Source organism: Cryptomeria japonica, chromosome 8 (assembly GCF_030272615.1).
Source record: "Cryptomeria japonica chromosome 8, Sugi_1.0, whole genome shotgun sequence".
NCBI lineage: Eukaryota > Viridiplantae > Streptophyta > Pinopsida > Cupressales > Cupressaceae > Cryptomeria > Cryptomeria japonica.
Genome location: NC_081412.1, coordinates 81,590,352 through 81,617,177, shown reverse-complemented (window position 1 = coordinate 81,617,177; position 26,826 = coordinate 81,590,352). Strand labels below are relative to the sequence as shown.

The 26,826-nt window shown below is 39.7% G+C and overlaps 1 protein-coding gene across 5 annotated transcripts in view; it reads right to left on the bottom strand.

Annotated features, from left to right (window-relative positions):
• LOC131038459 (pentatricopeptide repeat-containing protein At4g21190) overlaps positions 1 to 26,826 on the bottom strand; it is a 322,788-nt gene that overhangs the window by 237,914 nt on the left and 58,048 nt on the right. For all 5 annotated transcript variants that reach the window (XM_057970898.2, XM_057970899.2, XM_059210108.1 and 2 more), the window contains one exon: positions 9,331 to 9,421. In XM_057970898.2, coding sequence (XP_057826881.1) covers positions 9,331 to 9,421 — 91 coding nt within the window. The remainder of the gene's footprint in view (positions 1 to 9,330; positions 9,422 to 26,826) is intronic.

The following is a 26,826-nucleotide window of genomic DNA, read 5'->3' as shown; positions in this document are numbered from 1 at the left end:
GGATTTGTTGTCCTCGCTCTTCCTAGGCAATCTCCTCCAGGCAGGCCTGTTGTGCCAGCGATGCCTGTGCAAGCAACCGGGGGAGGTGGTTCATCAACCGGTTTACTGTCGGGCTATCCTCCAACGCTGTCCACACGGCACTTGGTGGGATTTCTGCCTCCGCCGCCTCTCGTCGAACGTATGTCTGAATGGCTACCTGGAGCAAAATTGAAAATTCTCGCGTTGCCGTGTCTTCTCCTATGTAAAGTTCTGTCCGCGCGTCGTCGACCTCCGAGTTTACTTCACCAACGAGTAGGCCCATTGTGTCTGTGTGCCATCCGTTTCTTCCGTTCCCGAGTTTGTCTAGGCAACGGCGCCAAATGTTTGCCCTCTTGGGTAAACGGTTAAATGCAGAAAGTAAATGCACAGAACATAATGGAAATATATTAAATAACCAGCCTCTATATTAATTCCACAGTCCATGTACAATAAGTGCTTATAACATTACATCTGACACGACTAAAATGATCCTTTCGAAGAAAAGGTACACAATATATAATACCCGAAGGGGTGCGACACAACCGTCGCAACTCCAACTACCTACCCATCGGCTAACTAACTGACCGCCGTAACTCATTATTACCGACGACAACATAAACATAATATAACAACATAACATAATGATTATTCCCGGTAACAATCAGTGTCTCTTATGGGTTGATTCCTACAAAGATTGTATGAAGTTTATGATACAACAGCAATATTTTGTCGTGGTTTCCTCCCACAAGGATTTCCACGTAAATCATGCATTATTCTTGTGTTTCTACTTGCTTGATCTTGCATTTGTGATTGATTAAGTTTTTTGAAGTATTGCTAAAAGTTTATTATTATACTAATTCCCCCCTTCCGCCCCCCACGACCCCCTTGGTATAATTGTGTTCTCTTCACCAACATTGAGCACATTTGGGAGGCAATGCAAGAGAAACAATTTAGATCTTTGCCAACAGTATTGATTTTAAGATGGGAAACTTGTGATGGTGACTTACTAGACTATAATATGGTGTTACCAAGGTTTGGAACTCAGTAATTTGTATGATGATGCAAAAAGATAGTTGTTGGTTTCACTTGTATCAGAGTGGAACAGAAAATTCGTGGAGCATTCATAAGATTGATATCGGATCCTCGTATTGGTATCGGCCTATAGGTTCAGATTTCTTGGGCTCAAGCAATCTTTGGGAAGGTAGGATTGTAATGTCCTGATTTTTCGGGCCAAACATTCGAAGCTAAAATCACCTAGTTAATTATAATAAGTTGTTTAAATTAATATTTTCAGGCATAGTTCATAGACTCGAACTCGGAGAGTACTTGGCAAGCCTAAAATTTTCGACTTGGCAAGAACTCAGCAACTTAGAAAGTACTAAAATTAAAATTTCTTTAAAAAAAAAAATTTTGCAAAATTCAACTACAAAGTATATTAGATTTTAAATTGACATCTCAAAAGAGAAAATGTATGGTTTTATAGCAAAAAAAAAAAAGTGTGAAAAATGTGTTTGTCATGTTGGCATTTTTACCCATATCTTTTTTGTGTATAAAAAAATGTGAGGGTTAAACTTGTACAAACTTGCACAGCAAAAAGAATAAATATGTTTTTAGGCAACTTGTATTTAATTAATTATAATTAACAGTTGAAAATTTTATTTTAATTGAGTTTGTCTGGTGCCAAATTAAAAATAACTAAATACCTAAGTTACTTATTCGGCTACGGGTACGGAATAGCAAAAACTACAAAAAAAGTCCTTGGGCACGAATACATCCATATATACATATTTATATATGTATACATATATACATATATGTATGTATATATATGTGTGTGTATACATCTATATATGTGTGTATATATATATATATACAAATGTGTGTGTATTATATATATATATATATATATATATATATATGTTAAAACATCAAAATTATAAAATATAAACTATCACTACCATTATTATAATGATACAATCCATACAATGTAACTTTCCCATGTAGAAATGATAAATCCATAGTTGCCAATAAATATTCATATATCGTAAATGTAATATCATATTCATAATTTGCAAAAATGATAATATTCAAGTGTCAAAATATCATGACACAATGAAAATGCAAATTACAAGCGATATTGATATGGCCTATGGGATTTGATCTCCATATTCATCTTCCTCTGAAGCATTAAAAAAACTGTTTTTTTTTTTTAAAAAGCACTTTTTGACTTGTGGGCCCCGTTTTTGGGCACCCACGGGCTTGGGTTCTCACGGGTCCACCCAGGTTCACCCTAGGTTCTCCCCAGGTGCAACCCAAGTGGCTAGGTCCTTTATGGATCTTGATTCATAGGACCCACATAAGACCCAGTTGCCTGGGTCACACCAGGGGACAACCCAATTGTGTACCTAGCTCTGATTCCAGCCTTCCAAAGCAGAATCTGCTATTTGAGCTAAATACTATAAAATCACTTGGTAGCGGAATAAGAATTATAGAGTGACTATTATTTAAGGTGAATATTATTAAGTCACTTTATAAAAAGTACTTTATTGATACTCTATGGATGTTATTATTAAAAAGTGAATTCAATTATATTATTTGGAAATTTCATGGGGAGAATATAAATAGGAGGATAAAGGAATTCATTATTCATTTTGGTTATTTGATATTTTATGAGAAAACAGGTGTGGAGATTGAACAGGTTTGTTCAAGAACAACTTAGGATGAAAACCCTATAGCAAAGATTGGGTTCGGTGGTGAAAAATCCTCCCTCACCAATACTATGAAATCCATTCAAAGTTTCAATTTGCACGGAAAAGGAATTGCAAGTCAAATTACACATATTTCACGCTTGAACTGAAATATTGGACAATTTGTGAAGTCTTGCAGGCAAGACAATTTGTTAGAATATTTGCAAAGATTTGCAAGATAAAGTTAGTTGTTTGTCATGATATTTCATGATTGGTGGACCAATTGTGATTTTCAAGCCACATTGCCAATCATTCTAAGTGTTGGGTGTTGGAATTCTTCGTTGATTTTGGGGGCGATAGAAGGTTTCAGCTAGGCACCATTGTTGATTCAAGCTACGTGTGAAGGCTCAATGTAGATCAAAGGTTTCCAACCATCGAATACTAGCCAAAGGAAGACATTGGGAATTTAATTCTGGTCGACTCTCCTTTTGGTTGCTGGATGTAGGATTTTAAGGGGAAAATATCACCCTTGGCTGGACATTAAATCTATTGAAGTAATATTGTAATATTGATATAATGGTCACCTTAGTCATTTAGTTAGTATTTAGAAACTTCCATTTGTCTTTCATCTTTAGTTAGTTTTAGGGAGTGTCCTTTCTGTCTTTCGTGTTTCTATTCTTGATTGTTTCCATTATGGAAAGATTGTCTCGTAATTTTCTATATAAGGAATATTCCTCTCCTTAATTAATTACAACATCAAATAATCAATTATCATTTCATGGTATCAGAGCTTAGGTTCTTTTGTGGCGAATTTTTTTAGTAAAAAATTTGTGGTTTTCTGATTTTTTTTCCACAAAAAATCATGGAAGGATTTTGCTTGATTTTTTCCAAAAAAAATCAAGGAGTTTTTATTTTTCTTTACTACTCGTGATGGCCACGAGTACAGTTTTTGAACAGACTGGGGGGTTTTGTATGATTTTCTCCTCAAAAATCAAAGATGGGTTTTCTAATTTGACTCCACAAAAAACTATGGAAGGTTTTGCATGATTTTCTCTTCAAAAATCGTGGTTTCTCTGTTCATTTTTTGCACAATTTTTTCACACAAAAATAGTGGGTTGTTTCTCTGCTGGAAGGTTTTCTGATTTTTTTCCACAAAAAACATGGTGTTGCTATTTTTTGGGTTTTCTGATTTATATTTTTCCACAAAAAAAAACCATTGAGGGTTTTTACAGTTTTTTATAAAAAAACAAAGGTTTTTTCCAATTTTTTTGGAAAATCGTGTGTGATTTCAACATCACATCAACGGTTTTATGTTTTTTTTCCCAAAATCATAGTTTTTAAGAACTATGAAGTTTTTTGAGAAGCTGATCTCAGTTTCCGTGCCTCTAGATAGCGGGAGGTATGGATTCCTTACCCAACATCATGTTTGAAGGTACTCAAATTCATTCAATACTTCCCAAATTGGATAACGAAGGGTCCGACATCCTAAAGCCAGAAGCTATTCTAGACTAGCATTTGCCTCAACTTCGTCATGCACCATCACAAATGTTTTGGTCTAGTAGTGAGGGTTGCAATTGGAAGACATTATTTGGGAACCTCCCCAACAACTTCAACAGCAATTTTGTAATAGGCTGCCCTATTCTGGAGAATGAAACAAGTTACTGATTTTGTTTCCCTGTGGTTTAGTTGAACCTGGTGGGTTTCTTTGTTTCCAGGCATTCATTCATTATACGAACTCATATGCAAAGGAATTAACAAATCACAAACATTTTGAAATCATGGTTTTGCATTCACAATTAACTACTGTTGTACTTAAAGTCAGAATTTATGACCAATGAATCAACTATTAATAGTGGTGCCAAAACCTCCAACAAATCAGTGTCCCGATATTACAAATCTGAACATTGAATTATTCAGTTATTTGATAAACATAACCAATTACTGCAACCAAAGTTTTAATGAAGAAACTGGTTATAAGTTCGTTGAATATAAAGGCTGGTCCCTGTGTTCCAGTGTCCGCTCCACACTAGAAATCGCTGCTGTTACCTAGCTCCATGCTTTCAGTTCAGGAGTGCGACTTTGACCACACCCAGGTTGGACAGCTTCCTTCATTCACACAACCATTCTTTTCCATCGCTCACACCACAGTTCGCACAGCCAAGCTGGAAGTTACACCCAAGAAAAAAAATGGCAGTACGTGGCTAACAAAGGGAATGGAGTTCAAACCCCCTTCAAGTCTGCAATCTCTGCGAATTTTCTGATTCTACTGAGTCGCTTCTTGCTGTATCACAAGTCTGCCAATATTAGCATGGAAGCGTCTCACTGTTCTAGCTGCCAAGTTTCAAAAAACGCAAACCCCTCAATGTCTGGTAAAGGCTCGTGGGTTCTGGCCTGAGATGTTGCAGCTGGAACAATTAACTGACGTTTCTAAAATGCTGGGAAATAAATTTCTTACCATACCAAGAAATAACGTAGTCGCTGTTCTAAGCCATTCCTAGAAAAAATCGTATTTCTTCAAACACCAACCTGCTAGTTTAAAGCAAAAATCAAGTCTCCCGGACCTGCTCTTTCACAGGTGTAGGAAATGTCACCATTGAGGGTTTTCATCCTCAAAAGCCAAAATTTCTCCAGAAAATCAAACTCCAAGATACCAATTTCCTAGATGAACAAATCTGCATTAAATGCTCTTATTTATCACTTCATTTGGGCACACTTCCCATGACACCACAAATGTGGGATAAATGAATGATATAATAAAATATTATTATCCCCTTATGTCTCCACAAAGAAAGGGTACTTTAATTTTTCCCCTAAAACATTAGTCTCAGCATTAAATAATCACTTTAGCTAAATATTTAAATTTAACTTTAGAAACTTTTGATTTATTGCCCAAAAAGTTAATGGCCCATTAAATTTACAATCCAGATGAAGAATTAAATGCACCAAAATGTTGTCAACCAAAATTGCTTCAAAAAATACCAGTCACTGAGCCATAACTGACTTACTATAAATAGTAAGTATCTAGAAAACAAATCAAAACACCTTCAATTGGTCTGAAACTGAAACTGCCTAGGCCAAATCCTTCACCTATCCCTATAAAATCTTGGTTGGCCCTTGGGACCATGGCAAAACGGGCTAACAACAAATTGCCTCATGACTGCTAAAAAGGGGGCAATACAAATTTCCATAGTTTGACAAGGCCTTCCAAAGGGGGTGTGGGGGGCATGTTAGAACACTTTTGCACTCACCTTTTATTATGAGCATTGCAATACTCATGGTTGGTTACTTAGTTATTTAATGTAATAAGTTTGTAGTAAGTGTGTGAATTCATCCAAAATTGGTTTTACCTAATGATATAGTAGTTCATCCTGGATTTCATATTGTATTGAAGCACTAATCTTGAGGAGATTTGCCCCCTCAAATAAGCCAGCAATACTTGTTTCTAATATTTGAATGGTAGCCCGTAGCACAATTGCAGCTATTCTTTCAACCATTGTGTTCAAGTTCGCATGTTTTGCTTCTATTCGATAATATTGAAGGTGATATCCTAACAAAGAATTAATTTCGACCACTTTAACAAGGATAATTATAATCTTTGCGGTATGTGACTTCATCTTAAATAAAAATTCTTTGGCACATGTTTTATATTTTTAGAGAGATGTATGACATAATATTATTAACATTGTTGGTTAAATTGTCAACTTTATATTCCAATATGAAGGCCAAGCTTTAGTGCCTCAAGCCCATCCTTTCTTTAGTCTATGATGATCATTGCTCAAATTTAAAATGATAACAATGAGTCATTGTTACTGACATTAAGCATTTTTTTTATTTAAATTCTAGACATCTAATCTAGTCTCCAAAAAAGTAAAGCCATTTTCAATCTAAAGAATGTTGTATGAATTATTAGATTTTATTTAAAAGTCTAGGTCATTAAACACTTTTGGATTTGCTCAATTTTGTTCCAAGTCTCATCAAAAATATTGTAAGCCCTACCCTCACAAGCACAACAAATTACTAGAATTACCAAATGCTGAAAAGAACAGGCTTGGTCAATTCTTTGTTCTCTAATGATGTTGATGCTGACATCATTTGAACGGAAATAACACAAGTCAAAGGGGGGAGAAACAGGTGAATATCACATTTAATGAGGTAAGGTGATGGTATTTATAGATTTCCCTATCAACAATTCATTATAACTTGGTTGCAAAGTTAGCCTTCAATTACTTAATATGAGAATTTGATATTAGATTGACCCTATCATTAGAAGTGGGTAGTAAAATATAAAAAAATGCTATTCTTGAGGGTTCTAATTGAACATAGGTGTCTTAGAAATAATTGGAAAGGTTTTGATGTGTAACATTCCATGGAATAAATATAATCCTTCAATTTTGAATGTAATATGATTCTTTAAAGGATTTCTTTGCAAATTGATTTTTTTGTGATGTTGTACATAGTTCACATGAGTACTCGTGGAGTTGTCGAGTATTCACTATTTTTTTTATTGCACAATTTTTTTCAAGTTTAACTCCTAAGTTTGGAGGGACGATTTTTTGGTGAAAACAAGCCAGGTTTTTTGGCGAGTACACAATGATTCCTCGAGGAAAAATCGTGACATAGGAAAAACACACCAATCCAAGAAAAACACGGATAAAAACACCAATGCAGGTAAAACGTGAGTTAAGATGCATTTTTCACACATTTTTGTGCTATAAAACGATGCATTCACCTCTCCATTAAACACATAGCAGCAAGCATGAAGATGTTTTAGGTGACTTGAAAAAGAAATTTTCAGAATTTCAAATTTTGTAATAGGTTAGTTTCAAATTATTTTTTCGTTTTTTTTTTCTAAGCATTTAAATTTGTTAAAAAAATACATGTCGAATTGTTAAAAATTGCCAAACATGTTGAATGACCATAATAAATGCCAAAAATGTTATTTATTAGTGTACTTTAATTTCTCATTAGGGTTCATTTTTATGAACTGTCTACATTTTCTCTTTGGAGATGTCAATTTTTTATTTTATTTTATTTAACATAAAATTTCGCCTCAACCCTCAAAACCCTATTACAAGGGGTCATATCTATCCCCCCCGCACCCCCCCATCATCAATGTGGGTGACCAAAACCACACTACAAACAGGTACAAAATCTTATTTTTGTCACAATTCCAGCTTGGTACTCTATGCTGTTTTCATCCCTGTGAAAGTTGGCATTGGTCTGCCATATGTTGTTTGTTGTTTTCTTCAAAATATGCTAGCCCTTCAATGCCAACATGTTCATAGCCAGTCAACCCTTCATAACACCTTGAACAATGAATATTATGACAATTTGTTAGACATTAGGATCTTGGGATACTAATCATTATAAACAAATTATTAAATAAATGAAATAAGAATCATTCATGCATAAATGTACACATTACGCAAGATTAACATGGGGAAAACCCTTTCAAGTAAAAAACCCCATAAAGCATCATTATATTAAAACAATTACAAATGTAGTCTTTAACAAAATAGACTTGAACCTAAGGAAACTCCTCCAATACTTCCACATGACCAATAATACCTCTTGTGCATAGTGATGTACCTCACTATCAATCTCCAAATTCCCACATCTCTCAAATGAGAGAAAACCTCCTTAAATATAGGAGGAAGGGTGGCTTCACTAGTCACACCTTTTTGATCACCCCCATTCATAAATAATTAATAATCTAATAGCTCTTATATTATAATTAATTCAAATGGGATATGCTTATAAAGCATATAATATATATAAGGTTTTATAACCTTATATTAAAAAAATATATAAATGTTATAAGGGTGTGACCCCTAATAACATCAAGTTCTAACACAATTGTCCCTCCAACTAGCCACTATAGTCAACACATTTTTATTGAGCATAACATTGTAGCAAAAATTCAAATTTATAATAGTCAGAACTTACATAGCATTAATGATAATGCTATTTGTATCCATTGACCAGATTTGCATGATGATGCAATTATTTAATCCATATGTATTCAAGAATCAAAATTAATAGAAAACACTTCCTCGTGGTTTTTTAGACTCATTTAATACATTTTGAAATTGAATTTTGCGAAAAAAAATCAATTTGTTTAAGAAATTTTAGAACGTTTTAAGTCGTCGAATTTTTGCCAAGCCCAAAATTTTGGGCTTTCTAAGTAATCTTTGAGTCCAAGTTTGTAAACTATGATATTGTGTATGTATTATTATGTTGTATTGAGGAGTTACGTCATCATAGAAAAGTCTTTAATTAATTCATTATAGGTTCTCACTGGTCTCTCCTTCATAATAGCCTATAAACAATCTTCACAAGTTTAAGACTGTTTATGATGCATAGCCTCAATTAGGGTTGTAACGGTAATGATATTGATGATTTTTAACACAAAATATTAACATATACCTAATGTTTATTAAATAAAATCTAACCAACAAATTTTTTAAGTGCTTGGGCATTGATTTCTAGATGCTACTTGAGGTTAAAATGGGAGAAATATGATTATGATTAATGGCGGTTTAAAGTCTATATAAATTAAACCAATTATTCCCGTACAAACAATCAACAAGTGTGATTTTAATGTTGTAAATATCAAAAATCTTACCCAAGATGCAGCCTTTATCCTACTTGCAGGAGGAACAAAGCAAATGTCATTTATGAGAAGCTCCAGTTCATCAAATGTCTTGCCAAAATTCCTGTTAGATAGAAAGATGATAGAACACTTAAAATAACATACCTCTGAAGTATATGAAAATATTTATTTTGCAAAACAAGAGCATGCATGAATTCAAAATAGAGAAAAATTAAAGCACCGTCAAGGTCAAGGCTATAAACGAATAACATTCCACCCCCAAACTTGTTAAAAATTTCCATTGTTTTTTTGTTTATTTCTATCATATTTTTTCGAAGATCAAACCCATCATATTTCCATGGCTTTGAGATCTCTTTTCTTAATTTGTACAAATATCCAACAAAACATTATTTCTTATCCCTAAAGGCAAAAAATATTTACAGACAAGGAAAGAAAGAAAGAAATCATATTAATGTCCATAAATGAAAAACAGTAGTTTCATGTGTTGGAGTAGTTGTCATTGATTTCAAAGGTAAGATGAAGTATATTGGTAGAAATATTGTCATTGATCTCAAAGGAGAGAATCGATTGCACACAAGACATCAAGATCCAAAAGGTCTACTTGTGAAGTCAAGGTGATCAAAGATGAATAGTGGAGATCAATGAATATATTGGATGACGCTTGTACACTCATTCAACAAACATGAGTTTGAAGTGTCCAAGATTCATAATGAACTAGAGACAAGAGCAGCAAGAAAAAGTAATAAATGCAGTTCTAGTGTATACAGCATTTGACTAATTGTAGGGAAAAATACAAGGAGATTCTATAAGGAACGTGTTTATATTAAACAATAAGATATAAGGCAGCGATTCCAATGAAAAGGCAGTGATCAATTAAAAGAACCAATTAAGTCTAAATCATAAAGTCAGCAATGTTAAGGAATGGAAGTTTAAGAACAGCGGTTATGAAGACAAAATAATGGAAAGTGACTTATGTTAATAAAGTATTAGCGCTTTATTTAAAGACAAAAAAGTCGATTTAATTCTAGACCATGTTAAGATTGCCATCGACTATAATTTGGAGGACAAAGTGGCAGTGACTCTATTTGACAACAGATCTGGCAGAGACAACACATTAAGGCAAAGAAATGGAGCTAGCATTTGGTGAACTGACCTGTTGAGAAACTATTAGGAGCGGAAGACAAAATGGTAAGCAATAAGATAGCCAGTTTGATAGAGTTAAACAATGTTTGTTAGCAAGACAAAGAAATAGCATGGTTCTTCTACAGTGACAAAGGGACTTGAACATGGAGACTATTTCGTGAGCCCATTGACACCGTCTACAACAATGTTAGATATTTTGACTGGCAGCAAAGAAGAGACCATGACAATCAATAGTAAGGTGGCAAATACGCCAATGACTATGGAGGGTATAAATGAAGCACAATTTACATTAAGAAATGTTTACATGAAAATCGTAGAATCTCCTTGTATTTTTCCCTACAATTAGTCGAGAGTTGTATACACTGGAGCTGCATTTATTACTTTTTCTTGCTGCTCTTGTCTCTAGTTCATTATGAATCTTGGACACTCCAAACGCAAGTTTGTTCAATGAGTGTGCAAGCATCATCCAATATATTCATTGATCTCCCCTATTCATCTTTGATCACCTTGTCTTCACAAGTAGACCTTTTGGATCCCGATGTCTTGTGTGCAATCAATTCTCTCTTTTGACATCAATGACAAAATTTCTACCAATGTACTTCAGCATCTTACCTTTGACATCAATGACAACTATTCCAACAATCTCCCCCTTTGTCATTGATGGCAACATATTATTTCTCATCTGTTCCATCTCTCCCCCTTTCTATTTCTCTCCCCCTTTGACATCAATGACAAAGGGATGTTCATCAAACTTTTGCCCATGAATGGATCATTAGAAAAACCTGTTTGCAAACTCATATCAGATACATAAGAATATACTTCTGCCACTTTTTGAAGATTCTCTAGTGCTCCCCCTGTCAAGGATTCTTTAATGCTCCTCCTTGCTCTAATAGTCCTCTTTTTGATGACTTGATCCTTTGTATCTTGATTTGCTTGGGTGACAAACTTGCATCATCTTCTTGAGTTTCACAGGATAGGAACTTAGTGATCCCATCACTGTCTCATGCATGTTCAACACTTCCTTCTATGTTCATGGCTGCTAGATGAGTATCATCTTATGATATCTCTATTAAAGTCTTCATGTCTTCAATTCATTGCATGGGTTGAGAGCATGTAGTCTTTAATCATCTAGGATCTTGAATATGCATGTACCAATTCATTACTTTCCCTTGTTGCTGATCTGTTGCACAAGTGGATTATTTTCTTTATGTTTTAAAGTTCAATTTAAAGGTTCCTTTCAAGGTGCTTTGACATCAATGCAATCATTTCTTCTTTGTTATAACTTTCCAAACTCTTCAATCATGAGATTGTGACTGCCTGCTTCATATGCATGAGTAAAAATATGCAACCTCTTATCTTGAAGATCCACATGTAGATACCAAGTTATAATTACTATTCCTTGATACCAATATCTTATGATACCAATTTATTCCATAAGATAGTAGATCAATCAATTATTTTGACCATATCCTTATTTCTCTTTCTTCATCCATAGTATCTTGAACACGATTTCTTTCTTCTTTCAATGTCTGAATTCTTCTATACAAGAGTATTTCTCATCTCTTTATAACCTCTGCCATTCTTCATAATGTCATCAATTGCTTTGTAACAATCTATCATGTTTTTAATCTTCTTTTTCAATGTTTTATGGAAAGTTCACTATTTCTTTTATCAAATCATTGTTTGCCCTCTCGGGTGAATAACTTAAAACATACAAATAAAACACGTAATGCAGAATAATAATGCCATAGATCTCAGATAAAATATAATAGATGTTATTCCATTCATAATCGTAATTCCCAAGTTACATTCAAAAGTATATAAAGATACCGAGGGGGTGCGAGCGCCAACCGTCGCACCGCAACTGCCACCCCTCGGTTGCCAACTAACCAAGACAATTACAACTTAATTAACTAGTTTTATTTTCGTGTACAATATTGCCGCCAACATCATCCCCCCCAAAAGAAAAGTCGTCTCCAGGCAACTTACAACAAAATGGAGAATAAATGGGGAGTACAAAACCCAAAATCAAAAAACTAAGGGGGTGCGGAAGGCACCGGTGGTGGTGTAGCGGTGGACGCCAAGCGCCCACGGAGCTCATACACTTGCTCCGTCCTCCTCTTTAGATCCCGTTCCACCACCATCTGCCGCTCCATGGCAATCTTTACCATATAGGCTGCCTCCAACACCTCCTTATCCTTCTTGTCCACACTCTCCAGTGCACTGACCAATCGAGTCTCCAACAGCTCTCTGGATGCCCTTTCCTCTTCCAACTATATCAGCAAGGCAGACTTCTCTGCTACTAAAGTGTCCATCGATGTCTGAGTCTATGCCACGGTAGCCTCCAGCTCCCGAAACCTCACAGTCAACTCCTCCCGAGCTGTCACTGCTGCTACGCGCAAGGCCTAAACTGTGGTTGCCATCTGTTGTGTCATCCGAAGCTCAAGATAACCTTCGCGGAAGGCCTGCTCCACCTCTCACAACAACGACTGCATCCGGGTCTCGCCAACCCCCTCAATGAGGCTCCAAGCCTCTAGCATTACCTGGTTCTCCGTCTCAGGCCACCCAACACACTCAAAACACCTCTCAAACTCCTCTCTGCATTCGGTGTGGGCAAAGGTCAACAGCCCCTCAATCTGATCAACCATGGTGGCATCCACCTGGAGTGTGGCAGATGACACAAGCCGCTGTGCTCTTAGAGTCATCTCGCCAATGAACTGCTCCAACTCTCCTGTACCCTGTTGTACTCCCAAAGGCACCCCCTCCTCTCTGTACAAACTGGTTACTACAACCACAGGGGGTGACGCAACCCTCTGAAGCGCCCTACTGCTTGGAGAACTCCCTTCCTCTAGATCAATGACATCCAAGGAATGCCTGGTCCTACCTGGAGATAGAGCGGCCTCTCCCGCTGGTGCCACAAGTGTAAGCTAGTAACGGCTCAACTAGGCACTGAGGTCATCATGAAAAGCGCTTGCTTTCGTCATTGCCTCCTGCATATAGCCTGGCAAACCTGGCACATCCTGTCTTGGCACATCCGGCACATCGTGCACCATGGAAGCCTCTGCACTCGCCAAGGTCTCCACCCGCGGTGGTGTCATCGCTATTGTCAACCGAGGCTGCCCAAAGCTAGGAACTGGCACCGTGGTGACAATGCTCACTGTCCCGAATGACCGCGACACCGCCAACTAACAAGTCTCTGGTAAGCGTGCTGGTGTAAAGTGGACTTGTACCTGCAATGCTAAAACTGACCCTTCTGTACCGGCCGATTCCACTACCTCCTCTTCAGGCAACTGGTCGCCTCTTCTTCCTGCCAACCGAAAGCTCCCTCCGCTCACCTGGGAGGTGTCTGCGGATTCTTCCCTGCCGCTATCTGCATCCTCCTCTGCATCGGACTCTTTTGTGTCAGACTCTGTGTCGGACATGGCGGCCTTCTTTCTTTTTGTGCCCAAACGTGCCTTTGTGCCATGTGCCAAGACGTCCAAGGGCGACCAATAGAATATGGACGACTGGTCTGGTGCAACACGCCCTTGCGGCTCCAATGGCTGTGAGCCTGGGGTGATCTGTGTGCGAACTGCATCCAGAAATAACCCAATGGCGTGATGGGGCATGTAAATTTTTTTGTACTGCAAGGTCATGAACTCGTCCTTTCTATCTGCTAGTAGTGACGCCCAATCATATACCACCCCATTGTGCAGCCCATTCATCAACACTATCTGTGCGATAGCTATGTCAGAGGCGCGGCTGGCACCTGTGAGGCGACTCTTCACCACAGACAACAGGCATCGCCATAATCCCTTGGCAAAAAATGTTTTCTTTACCCCCCGACTCTTGCCTACACTTTTGAGGCTATCTTTTTCTCCCTGGGTGAGGTTATCGCGCAACATCAATTGCAGTAATGTGGCACGATTTTCTAGAGATATTTTTTGTGAAGTGTCTATTTTTTTCCCTTTCACCCCCGATATGGCAAACACCCTGGTGAACTCGCCTGCCGTGAATGAAACGGTTATCCGCTGGTGTTGATAATCAAATACAGACTAGTGGCAGTGTCTATCATAGCTGCCAATCATGGCACGCAAAACCACCTCAAAGTCCTTTATACAGGAAACTGGCATCTGGACGGCCCAGTGTACCTGTGCCTGGCGAAGGCTTTTCTTTATCAGATCATCGTGAGGTGTCTTCGCCCACCAGTTCCGACAGTCTATTCCATTCAGACCTTCGAACACAATATTATCTGTTGTTACCTCATCCCTATCCTTTGTCGCCAAGGGTTTTGGACGGTGCTTCTTGCTTTTCTGACTGTTGCTCATCCCGAGGCTACCTGCAATACGCACCCCAGATGGCAAAACTTGTTTGCCTGTGTCTACACTCGCTTCTGAAGCTTTTCGCCCTCCCTGCAACTTGTCTTCTAACAGCTGTAACCGTTTTCGCCAATCTGCCTTGTTCTTATTTGTGTCCATTGGTCTTGGATTAATTCTTTAATCTGCTTTTATAGCTTTAAAACTAGTCTGCCACTTTTGCCACTTCCAACTGCCTGCTGCCACTTTTTTTTTCGCTTCCAGCTGCCAGCGTTCCCTTTGCTTCTATCGGTCGGTAGTACAGTGTATGGCGGGTGGGTGTACTTAGCGTGCGGGTGTGCCGGTGCAATCTCCTCCCTCCAAGATATTTTTCCTTTCAGGGCTGCGTTGTAATTTTCTCCCTTGTTGCTGCGTGTTTGTGCAGTTGGGTATGTGTTTGTGCAACTGCATGGTTGTGCGGCTGCATGGTTGTGCCTTTATGCTTTGCGCGGCGGGGGTTTTATGTTTGCGTGGGCGTGGTATCCACCGCACGGTGGTGTCCACCGTCGATGTTGCCACCGCCTGGTGGTCCCACCGCCGGTGTTGCCACTGCCTGGTGGTCCCACCGTACGGTGATTCCACCGTGGCTTCCTCTTTTTATTTTTATTTTTGAAATTTCGATCGTACGGTCAACTGTCATATGGACTCGTACGACCGTACGATTTTATTTTGATTTTTTTTAAATTATTTTTTAATTATTTCTTCTAGAGGGTCAGGGATCGGTCGCCCGTTCGTGGTACTGTTTTAATTTCGAACCATTGACGGCGTCTGGTATCTCCTTTCCGTCGAGCGTCCACAACTTAATCGCCCTGTTGGTATTGACCTCGCGTACCTTGAAGGGCCCTAGCCATCGCACTTTAAATTTTCCTGGTTTGATTTCGTTCCTCCCATTGAATTTCAACACTAACTGCCCAGGAGTAAACTTCATTCGCCGAAGATGCTTGTCGTGCCAGACCTTCCGTCTTTGCTGGGCTGCCTCTGTGGCCCTTTGTGCCATCATTCTTTTTACGTCCAACTTGCTTAAGGCATACAGTCTCTCCCTCAGGCTCTCCATATCCCCGAGTCTGTTCTCTACTACAATGCGAAGGCTTGGCACCATGAATTCCGCTGGCACCACAGTTTCCTGCCCGTACATGAGTTGCAACGGAGTCTGACCCGTGGTCACCTTGTAAGTCATTCTGTAGGCCCATAGTACAAAGGGTAACTTCTCTTCCTAATCTTCCTTTTCTACTCTGCAAGACTTGTAAATTACCGATGCCAATATTTGTTCATGGCCTTGGCCTGCCCATTGGCACGTGGGTAGTACGGGCTTGATAATGAGTGAAAAATCTTAAACTCCGAGGTCAACAGTCGTATGACATGGTTCACGAAGTGGCCCCCTCGGTCACTGGTCAACTAAATAGGTATACCATATCGCGTAATGATCTGTTCATAGATAAATTTAGCCGTGCTTACTGCAGAGTTATCCGAGAGAGCCCTCGCCTCCACCCACTTAGTCAAGTATTCTGTCACAACCACAATGTAACGGCACCGTCGTGTGCGGCTAGCCTTAAGAGGCCCTACAAAGTCGAGTCCCCATTGTTCGAAGAGTTCCTATGCGTGCAATGGGTTAAGGGGCATGAAGTCCCGCTTCAAAGGTTTGCCCGCCCGTTGGCAAGTGTCACACCCCACAACCCACTCCCTGGCATCGTGATGTACAGTTGGCCACCACAGTCCTGCCAGAAGCACCTTGTGGGCTGTAGTGTCTGGGCCCATATGTCCACCTGCGGGTCCTTCGTGTGCCTCCCTTAATACACTCGGGCCTTCTTCCTCCATGACACAACGCCTTAATACCTGGTCTGGCCCCATTTTGTAGAGTAAACCGTTGATGAGGGAAAAAGTCCTGCTCCTTAATACAAGCTTTCTCCGTTCCCTTGGGGGCATACCCTCCGGAAATCGGGACGTCGACAGGTACTCTCCAATCTTCTTGTACCACGAAGGAAGTACGGCTATTTGAAACAAGTGCGCATTCGGAAAATCGTCATTTACTCCCTCGAGAGGTTCCCCTGACTTAATCCGGGACAGTTGATCGGCTATGACATGGCTTTGCCCCGGTCTTACCAAAATTGTAGTAGCAATAGCCAACGGCTTATCCTCCCCTGGATAATCGGCTTGTTTACCAAGTACATGAGTGCCTGGTGGTCTACATAAAATGTAAATGGTGTAGCCAGTAGGTAATGATGGAATTTCTGTATGGCATAGACCATGCCGAGGGCTTCGCGTTCTATGGTACTGTAGTTCTTTTCAGCCTTCCAGAGCAACCTGCTCGCAAAATAAACGGGGTGGTCCAACCTGTGTCCTCCTACCTGGGCTAATGTAGCCCCGATGGCATAATTTGAGGCATCCACGTGAACGTGGAATTCCTTATCCCAATTCGGGTATGCCAGTATGGGTGCTCCCATCAACCTCGTCTTCAACTCTTCATAGGCCTTGCTCTGTGGCTCTGTCCAGATGTATGGTTCCCCTTTCCGTGTCAATCTATCCAACGGGTGGGACACCTCAGCGAAGTTCTTGATGAACCTCCTGCAGTACCCCACATGACCAAGGAAGGACTTTATCCCAGTGACGTCCGTAGGAGGTTCCATTTCTACTATTACCCGAATCTTGTCCGAGTCCGTTTTCAATCCTTCTTTACACACAATGTGTCCAAGCAATCTTCCCTGTGGTACCATGAATCTACATTTCTTCGGATTGAGGACCAATCGTGCCCTTCGACATCTCTCTAGGCACTCCCTGAGGGTTTTTAGGTGGATGTCCTGTCCGCTGTAAATAGACCAATCGTCCAAGAAGGCTTTGAAGTTCCCCACCGACATCTTGTCGAAGATGTGCAAGATGATGCGTTGAAAGGTGGCGGGTGCATTGCATAGACCGAAGGGCATTCGGTTGTATGCATACACACCGTCCTCCACCACGAAGGTTGTTTTCAACTTATCTTCCTCTGCGATGGATATCTAGTTGTACCCAGAGAACCCATCCATGAAGGAATAGATTTCATGTCCAGCTACTTCCTCCAAGATGTTGTCAATGAAGGGTATGGGAAACGGGTCTTTAAAGGTGACAGCGTTCAGACACCGGAAGTCTACACAGATCCGGATCTGATTGGCCTCTTTCTTGAGGGAAATCACAATGGGAGACACCCATTCGCTTGTCTGCACTTTGAAGATTATGCCCGCTTCCAACATCCGCTCAATTTCGTCGTTCACCCGTGGAGCATAATTTTTGTTCATACGGTAAGGTCGTTTCCTTACCGGTTGGGCTCCCGGTACCAATGTTATGTGGTGTACACATAACTCTGGGGGTGCGCCCTTCAGGTCCTTGTACGTCCATGCAAAGACATCCTTGTATTCAAGGAAAATTTTGAAGGTTGCGGCCTTCAGCACTGGATTCCAGTCATCTCCGACAAGGATGATCTTGGGGTTACTCGTCCCCCCAAGATTTGTCTCCTTTAAATTGGCTTCCTGATATTTAATGGGCTCCCCCTTCGGGAATTGGTGTGCCGGCGTCTCATTCACCAAGGCCTCCCCTTCCTTGTACTCTCCATATTCTGGGGGAAATATATCTGGTTCTTCCTCGATGCTCAATACATTGCACAAGAGTGTAAATAGTTCATAATCTCCCATTTGCCAATGGAAGAGGCCATTCAAGGAGTCCCCGTCATCCCCTGAGCATGCCTCCAGTTCTAACACCCCTTCGTCACTAGGCTCCATGCGGTGTCCGTCTCCACCCTCCCCCAACTGGTCTCCCTCAGATTCCGAGTCGGAGGAGGATGCTAACTCCTCACTCACCATCTGCGTAAGGAGATCGATCACGTACTTCCTCCCCACGTTTTCCAAGGAAAGAGTATTCCGCTTCCAGTTATGGTTCGCTTTTGCTACAATGAGCCACCCACGCCCAAGAATGGCGTCATACCCTTTCTACTTCAAGGGAATTACTTCAAAATCCAGCACGAATGGCTACGTGCCAATCATCACCTACTGGCCCATGAGGGTACCAAGGGGTTTAATCCCGTATTGATCTGCCCCTAGTAGGTTGAATGTAGGGGGCCACAACGTAGGCTTTCCCAGTTTTTTCCATGTCGCTTCTGGGAGCACATTTACTCCTGACCCTCCATCCACAATAGTGTCTGACAAGGTAGTCCCCAGTATGCCCATTTCTACCACCGCCGGTTGGCGTCCGCCGTTGACTACCAACAACATAGGGTCGCCGTGGAGCTTACGACCTCCCTTAACACGGGGTCGACTGTGGGGCTCACGACCTCCCTCATTTTCACTTGTGGGGGTACGGAGTTTAAGATAGCCGTTTTTAACTACGGCATGGTCTCAAGGAGGTCTTGAATCCTCACTGGTACCTCCATCTGCAATATTTGCTGTAAGATTTTCTCTTCTCCCCTCGCCCGTGGCAGACTTGCGGCCTCGTGGCTGTTCGTACCTTGTGCGGCCATTTCCTTTGTGATCTCGTCTCTTGCTTCCCGCACTCTCTCGGTCTCCGTGTGGGGATCTAGGTATGCAACCTTTTTGGCCTGTGCCCTTGTGATTGCCAACACTTCTGCCTTCGTGGGTTCTATGTTTAGAAGGTTTACACCAGGCTTCGAGCAATTTGCGTCCTCATGGTCACCTGGCCCACACCATCGGCAGAGGTGCTGAGGGGTGGGTTCCTTTGTGCAATCGCGGGCAAAGTGTCCCCACTAATTGCAAACCCTACACTGGATCATTGGTCGGCCCTTGGCGTCATACTGGATCCGGTTTCTGTTATTGTTATTGTTGTCATTTCTTCCGCCGCCGCGTCTGTTATCCCAGTATCCTCCAGATGATGTCGTTGTGTTAGTTTGTTGGCCCATACCCGTTGGTGCGGATGTTGTGGCCTGCTCCGTGAACAGCACCTGGTTCATTTGCGTACTTCGGGTCTTCATGTTGTATGGGCACTCCTTGGTGGAGTGTCCCATCACTTAGCAAATCTCGCAGAATGCCTTCTTCGGGCAAGTACCCTTTGTATGTCCCTCCTCTTTGCACTCAGTGCACCATATGTCCCCTTCGGTCCGACCAGTGCTTCTCATTGTTTTGAATTCCCTCCTCATTCGCTCCATGTCTTTCTGGAGCACTTGCACCTTTTTGCCAGCCTCGCCATCGCTGCTGCTTTCCTCGGAAGAGTCATCATCCTCAGACGAGCTATCCTTCTTTTTTTTCTTCGATGTCTTGGTCTCACTCTCGAGATCCATCGCTCTATTGTATGCGTATGCGTCTTCGTACGATGTCGGTGGAACAATTTTCATCTTCTTCCGGAGGGAGTGTTTCAATCCCTCCACAAACCATCTCTTTTTCAACCCATCCGCTGGTTGACTCTCCATTTTCCCCAACAGTTCCTTCAGCCGCCAACTATAGGATCGGACAGTCTCGTTCTTGTTCTGCTTTGTGCCATAGATTTCGACGACTATTTCGTTATCGTCTCTCAAGAGGCGGAACTCTATCCTGAACTCCTTCAGGTCGGGCCATGTGCCAACTTTGGCCTTATCCATATCTAAGTACCAGTCTATGGCCACTCCCCTTAAGGTTGTTGGGAATTGTGTTACCCATTCGTCTTGGTCGGTAACACCGTTCGCTGACCATATGGTTTCGCACGTGCGGCAATGGCGGACGGGATCTTCCTTCCCGTCGCCGTTGAACTTCGGCAGTTTTTGTTTACTCGCCATTGATGGGGGTCGTCTCCCTGGAGATGGCTGTGGCTGTGTCTAAGCCCCTGCGCCACTCCCTCCGGCACCAGTGGTGTGTCCTACGTGGGTGACTGGGAGTACAGTGTTTTGCCTGCCGTGTGTCACACCTACAACCGTACGGTTGTCCTCCCCTTCGTTCTCACCCGTGCCCACTCCCGGCTCCCTTTGGTGATCCTCACTTAGTGGCATAAGGGATAAGTTTCTAAACTGATCCCGAGTCTCTTCGACTAGATTCCTCCGTAACCTTGTTTCCTCCAGAAACTCTTCGTGGCTTCTCACCCTACGGTAATCTGGCGACGCGTAGAAATTTCCCTCGGCTTCTACACCCTCCGTGACACCTCCTTGGTTCCCTTCGGGCCACCCTTCGGCAGGTCGTCCTTCGGCAAGTTGCCTAAGCCTCCGCCTACGTTCTACTTGTTCCAGAATCAAGGCCCTCTATGCGGCCTCCCACTCGTCCGTTTTTGCTTTCTTATTACTATCTTTATTTAATAGGTTGGGCATTAATTGTCGTACATTTCCATAAATAACAACACATAAAACCAGAACACTCCTTTATTAATTCATTTCATTAGATACAACTTGTGTCAATATTATGACACCTTTATTTGAATATAGAATGTTCCTTTATCCCTATGGGATTCAGGGTTCAATTCCTTCTTGGCCTCGTGCCATCCCGCTCCGCTTCCCAACGGCTGCTTTCTTTGTACTGTTGGACGATTTGTTGGCGTCGCTCTTCCCGAGCAATCTCCTCCAGGCAAGCTTGTTGTGCCAGCGATGCCTGTGCAAGCAACCGGGGGAGGTGGTTCATCAACCAATTTCCTATCGGGCTAACTTCCAGTGCTGTCCACACGGCACTTGGTGGGATTTCAGCCTCCGTGGCCTCTCATCGGACGTAGGTCTCAATGGCTACCTGGAGCAGGATTGAAAATTCCCTCATCGCAGTGTCTTCTCCGCTGTAGAACTCTGTTTGCGCGTCGTCAGCCTCTGGGTTTATCTCACCAAAGGGTAGGCCCATCGTATCCGTGTGCCATCCGCTTCTTCTGTTCCCGAGTATGTCTAGGCAACGGTGCCAAATATTTGGCCTCTCGAGTGAATAACTTAAAACATACAGATAAAAAACGTAATGCAAAATAATAATGCCATAGATCTCAGATAAAATATAAGAGATGTTATTCCATTCATAATCGTAATTCCCAAGTTACATTTGAAAGTATATAAAGATACCGAGGGAGTGCGAGCGCCAACCGTCGCACCGCAACTGCCACCCCTCGGTTGCCAACTAACCAAGACAATTACAACTTAATTAACTAGTTTTATTTTCGTGTACAATATTGCCGCCAACAATCATAGCTTCCTTTTCTCTAATAATTCTCCCTCATTTTAATATAAGGTAACTTTCTAATTCTCTCCCTTTGATCAATGACAAGAGAATGCTCATACTAGCTGATCTATCTTAAATTAACTTCTTCATGGAGGTAAAAGATGGTGCAATGGATAGCTCCCCCTAAAATTGTGCTTCTCCTATCGAACTAGGAGGTATATGAAATGTAAGTTGTTGTAATGTCCCTACTAGTTAGGGATCACTGTCCTGCAAAATAGATTGTTAGAATACAACAAATATATATATATATATATAACTAATCTAATTTGCAATTAAACTTCCATTACTTAATTAACACTAATCTCAATTCCTATTTAATAAAAAGGATACGAGTGCAATACTGGGACATGTCCATAGGCGGCTGTGAAGCTCGCCTTCTTGGAACCCATCTTGGTTCCAAGTCATACCAGGAAATCGAAGGTTAATTCGATTCCTGTCTTGGATGTAATTTCTTACACCCAAGCCATCCAGGAAATCGTAGGTTAATTTGATTCCTGTCTTGGATGTAATTTCTTACACCCAAGCCATACCAAGGAAGACCATCATATATGATCGATTCCTTGCCTTGGATGATACATCTCACCATCCAAGTCCACCAGAGAGGACCGGCCAGATCCGTCTCTTCTTGGATGACTTTGTCAACCAAGCCATAACATATATGCATATAGAAATTCAATATATACTGCCTACCAGGGATTATCATAATCCCTCCAATAGGCTAAGAGAGTTTCCTCCCTATAGCCTCCATCATAAAGTCACATTATTCATATTACATTGTATAATTCATTATCATTTTCCATTTCATAATTTACGTCTACATTTACATACTTTTTAATCCTCTTTATTGATCCTAGATATACATAAATATTATGCATGGATACCTATATAAGTAAACATTCAATAATATATATATTCGTAAATTAACCTATATTCAAAAGTATTCTTTAATTCATTATCGCTCTTTAAATTCATAAGTTAAGCCTACAATTATATTTTTCTTCATTCTCATTATTAATCCTACATACATATGAATTTACCGCATACATACAACATTATAATCATTTATACTTTTATAATATACAACATCATAATTATAATTCTGCAGAATGATATTGGAAACAGATTTACCAAAGAAATACTATTATATCTATTTGTGTGTGTGTGGTACACACTTCCACACACAAATGCATACCTGTAGCGCGCAGCAGTACCTCCCTTCTTTTCCTTTACCGTCCTCTCTCCCCGCAGCAGTAACAAATCCTTTTTTTCCTCTATTCTCCCCCCTCTAGACTTGATTTCTAAACTTATTTATATCCGATCCTACCTTACATGGAGGGGTCATGTCCGTTGGTGAAGATTATTCATAACCAACGGTTTTGTTATAATCTTATACATTCACCATTGATTAGATTACCGATTTATATTATGATTACAATGTTTCAATAACAACAATTACATATTATAATCGTTTTATTATAACTATCGATTGTTCCAGTATTTACCACAGTTGCCTTTGCTGACGAAGACATTATAGTTTTGAATATCATTTGACCACGATTACCTTTGCTGACTAAGACATCGATTCAAACTGGGCTGCCTTTGTATTATTAATCATATTGCATTTAATAAGTTAGTAATCGGTTTTTATATGCATCATTGATTATATGTTCATTACATTTGCTATTCGAGGGTCATCACGGTATGATTCATGCCCTAAGTGTGTTCATGTGTACACTTTATGCTTTAAGCCTCTTGTATATTCGTGTATTTCTTCATGTAAATTCTTCATGCCTACGTAATGATATAGCTGAGAGTTGTATTTAACTCATTTATATTATATTTTATTATTATTTTTATTATTATATATATATATATATATTTATTTTTATTATTATTTTTTTCTTCTTTTGTATTCATTCATTGGTAATTATTATATTAATTAATAATAATAATTTCTTCATTTAGGGTCTCCCTCTTTCTCTCCGTATATATATAACGATCCAGGAGGGGACATGACAGTTGCACTTGCATTGGCTTCTCCTTCTCATTCTGATATCTTCTTTTTCCAAAATTTTATAGGTCTTCCCTTTGTTTGTTCTTGGCATCCTTCTCCTTCTTGCTTTGTCTTGGAGGCTCAACAAAGATGGTTCTGCATGAATGTGATATATGTCCAAAGTTGTTGCACTTGTAATACATAATATCATAATTCAAACTCCTTTGAGTGAAGCTAGGAATATTCCTTTTATGACTTCTACAATTTATTGTTTTGTGAGCCAATTTGAAACACGAGAAACAATATCCATTACAAGAATAGTAACGCCTAGTGATATATGGTTGTCTTTAATGAAGAGACTTTCTCCAATTCTCCTTGTTATCCTTTGAAGGTGGATTGGTCTTTGGTAGGATTGTACTTTCTTTCTTAATCTCCTCCTTTTTGTCCTTCATAAGAGCCTTCATGTAGTTTCTTGGTTTTCCATCTTCTCTTTGTGTAGAGTCCACATCCTTAGAGCTGGTAGCCTCTTTTGAATGATCTTTACTAAAACCAAGACCAGTTTTGATATGAGTAGATCTTTGAAAGTTGATAAGTTCATTCAATTGTTTGGAGCTTTTATCAAGCTTAAACATTGATCTAATTGTTTCATTGAGTTTTCCAACTCCTTTCTTAAGGAGTCAACTTCAAGTGTTAATCTATCACAATCTAATTCCTTTTCCTTGAATTGATCTTTCATTGCATCCTCAGTTCGTTTGGCCTCTACTAGTTGTACTTTCAAATTTTCAATTATTTCATTTGATTCTTCTTGAACTTTACAGAATTCTTGAATTTTAGCCCTTTGTTTTGCAATCCTTTTCTTGAGCTTTTCATTTTCCTTGTAAGCATAATGAAGTCCTTCCATGAGATCTACATTCTCTTCTTCACTACATGCCTCTTTTTCTTCTTCTTCTTCATATGTAATGGATCCTTCTTTGAGTTTTCCAACAAAATGGGCTTCTTTTGCGTTCAATTCATTGTTCGAGCCATAGATGAAAAACTCGGCGAGCAATTCAAAAACTCGCGAGTAATCGCGATCCATAATCCCACGCGAGTTAATCGCGGAAATACTCGGGGCGATTTTTTTATATACTCGCCGCGATTTTTTTGGCAAATAATCGCTGTTAATGGCCAAAACCCGCCCGAAACGCGGCACAAAATGCGAGAAAAACGCGACTTAAGTCGCAAGCAAAAAAAAAACCGAAGTCTTTATTCCATTTCGCGGCTCGCGCGACTCCGGAAGGCAAAAAACGCCACGCGATTTGCATAGGGTTTGCATTTGCACGCACGACCAGGTATCTTTTTGTATTGTTTCATTTCGAATACACAGTCATTTTGACTGTGTAATACACAGTCATTTGAAATGACTGTGTATTACACAGTCAAAATGACTGTATTGTTTGCATTTGCACGCACGACCAGGTATCTTTTTGTATTGTTTTATTTCGAATACACAGTCATTTTGACTGTGTAATACACAGTCATTTGAAATGACTGTGTATTACACAGTCAAAATGACTGTATTGTTTGCATTTGCACGCACGACCAGGGATCTTTTTGTATTGTTTTATATCGAATACACAGTCATTTTGACTGTGTAATACACAGTCATTTGAAATGACTGTGTATTACACAGTCAAAATGACTGTATTGTTTGCATTTGCACGCACGACCAGGTATCTTTTTGTATTGTTTTATTTCGAATGACTAAGACTGTGTAATACAGTCTTAGTCATTTCAAATGACTGTGTATTACACAGTCACAGTCATTTCAAATGACTGTGTAATACACAATCATTAGTAATTAGTAATTACAATTTACAGTCATTTCAAATGACTGTGTATTACACAGTCACAGTCATTTCAAATGACTGTGTAATACACAGTCATTTCAAATTTTCAAATGACTGTGTATTACACAGTCATCATTACACAATCACAGTCATTTCAATTTTCAAATGACTGTGTAATACACAGTCATTTCAAATTTTCAAATGACTGTGTATTACACAGTCATCATTACACAGTCACAGTCATTTCAAATGACTGTGTATTACACAGTCACAGTCATTTCAATTTTCAAATGACTGTGTAATACACAGTCATTTCAAATTTTCAAATGACTGTGTATTACACAGTCATCATTACACAGTCACAGTCATTTCAAATGACTGTGTAATACACATTCATTTTCAAATGACTGTGTATTACACAGTCATTAGTCATTTGAAATGACTGTGTAATACACAGTCATTACAGTCATTTCAAAATTTCAAATGACTGATGACTGTGTAATACACAGTCATTTTCAAATGACTGATGACTGTGTAATACACGGTCATTTGAAATTTTGAAATGACTGTGTAATACATAGTCATTTTCAAATGACTGATGACTGTGTAATACATTAATCATTAATGTACATTGTAATTAATGACTGTGTATTACACAGTCAATTGTGAAATACTCATAGTCATTTGAAAATTTGAAATGACTGTCAACTGTGTAATGTCAATGTGTATTAAAGTATTTCATTTAAATTTAAATTTGAAGTTAAAAACTTAAAAAAATACACAACCAATTAAAAATTTTAATTTTAGAGAGTCATCTATTTTGACTGTAAATAAAATACAGTTATACAGTCATTGTAATTTTTGGATGTTTGTGATTTTTTTGGTAACAATGTTATTTATCTCTAAATGTTGCCTCTCTTTTGCTAGGTTCTTTTCCACATCTTTTTGAAAGAAAATGGATTCAGCTTCTACAGTTAAAGTTGGTGGCAAAAAGAGAGACCCTTGTTGGAAACATGGGAGACCAAGTCCAAAACGAGGAGATCTTTTTTGCAACCATTGCAAAAAAATTGTAAAAGGTGGCA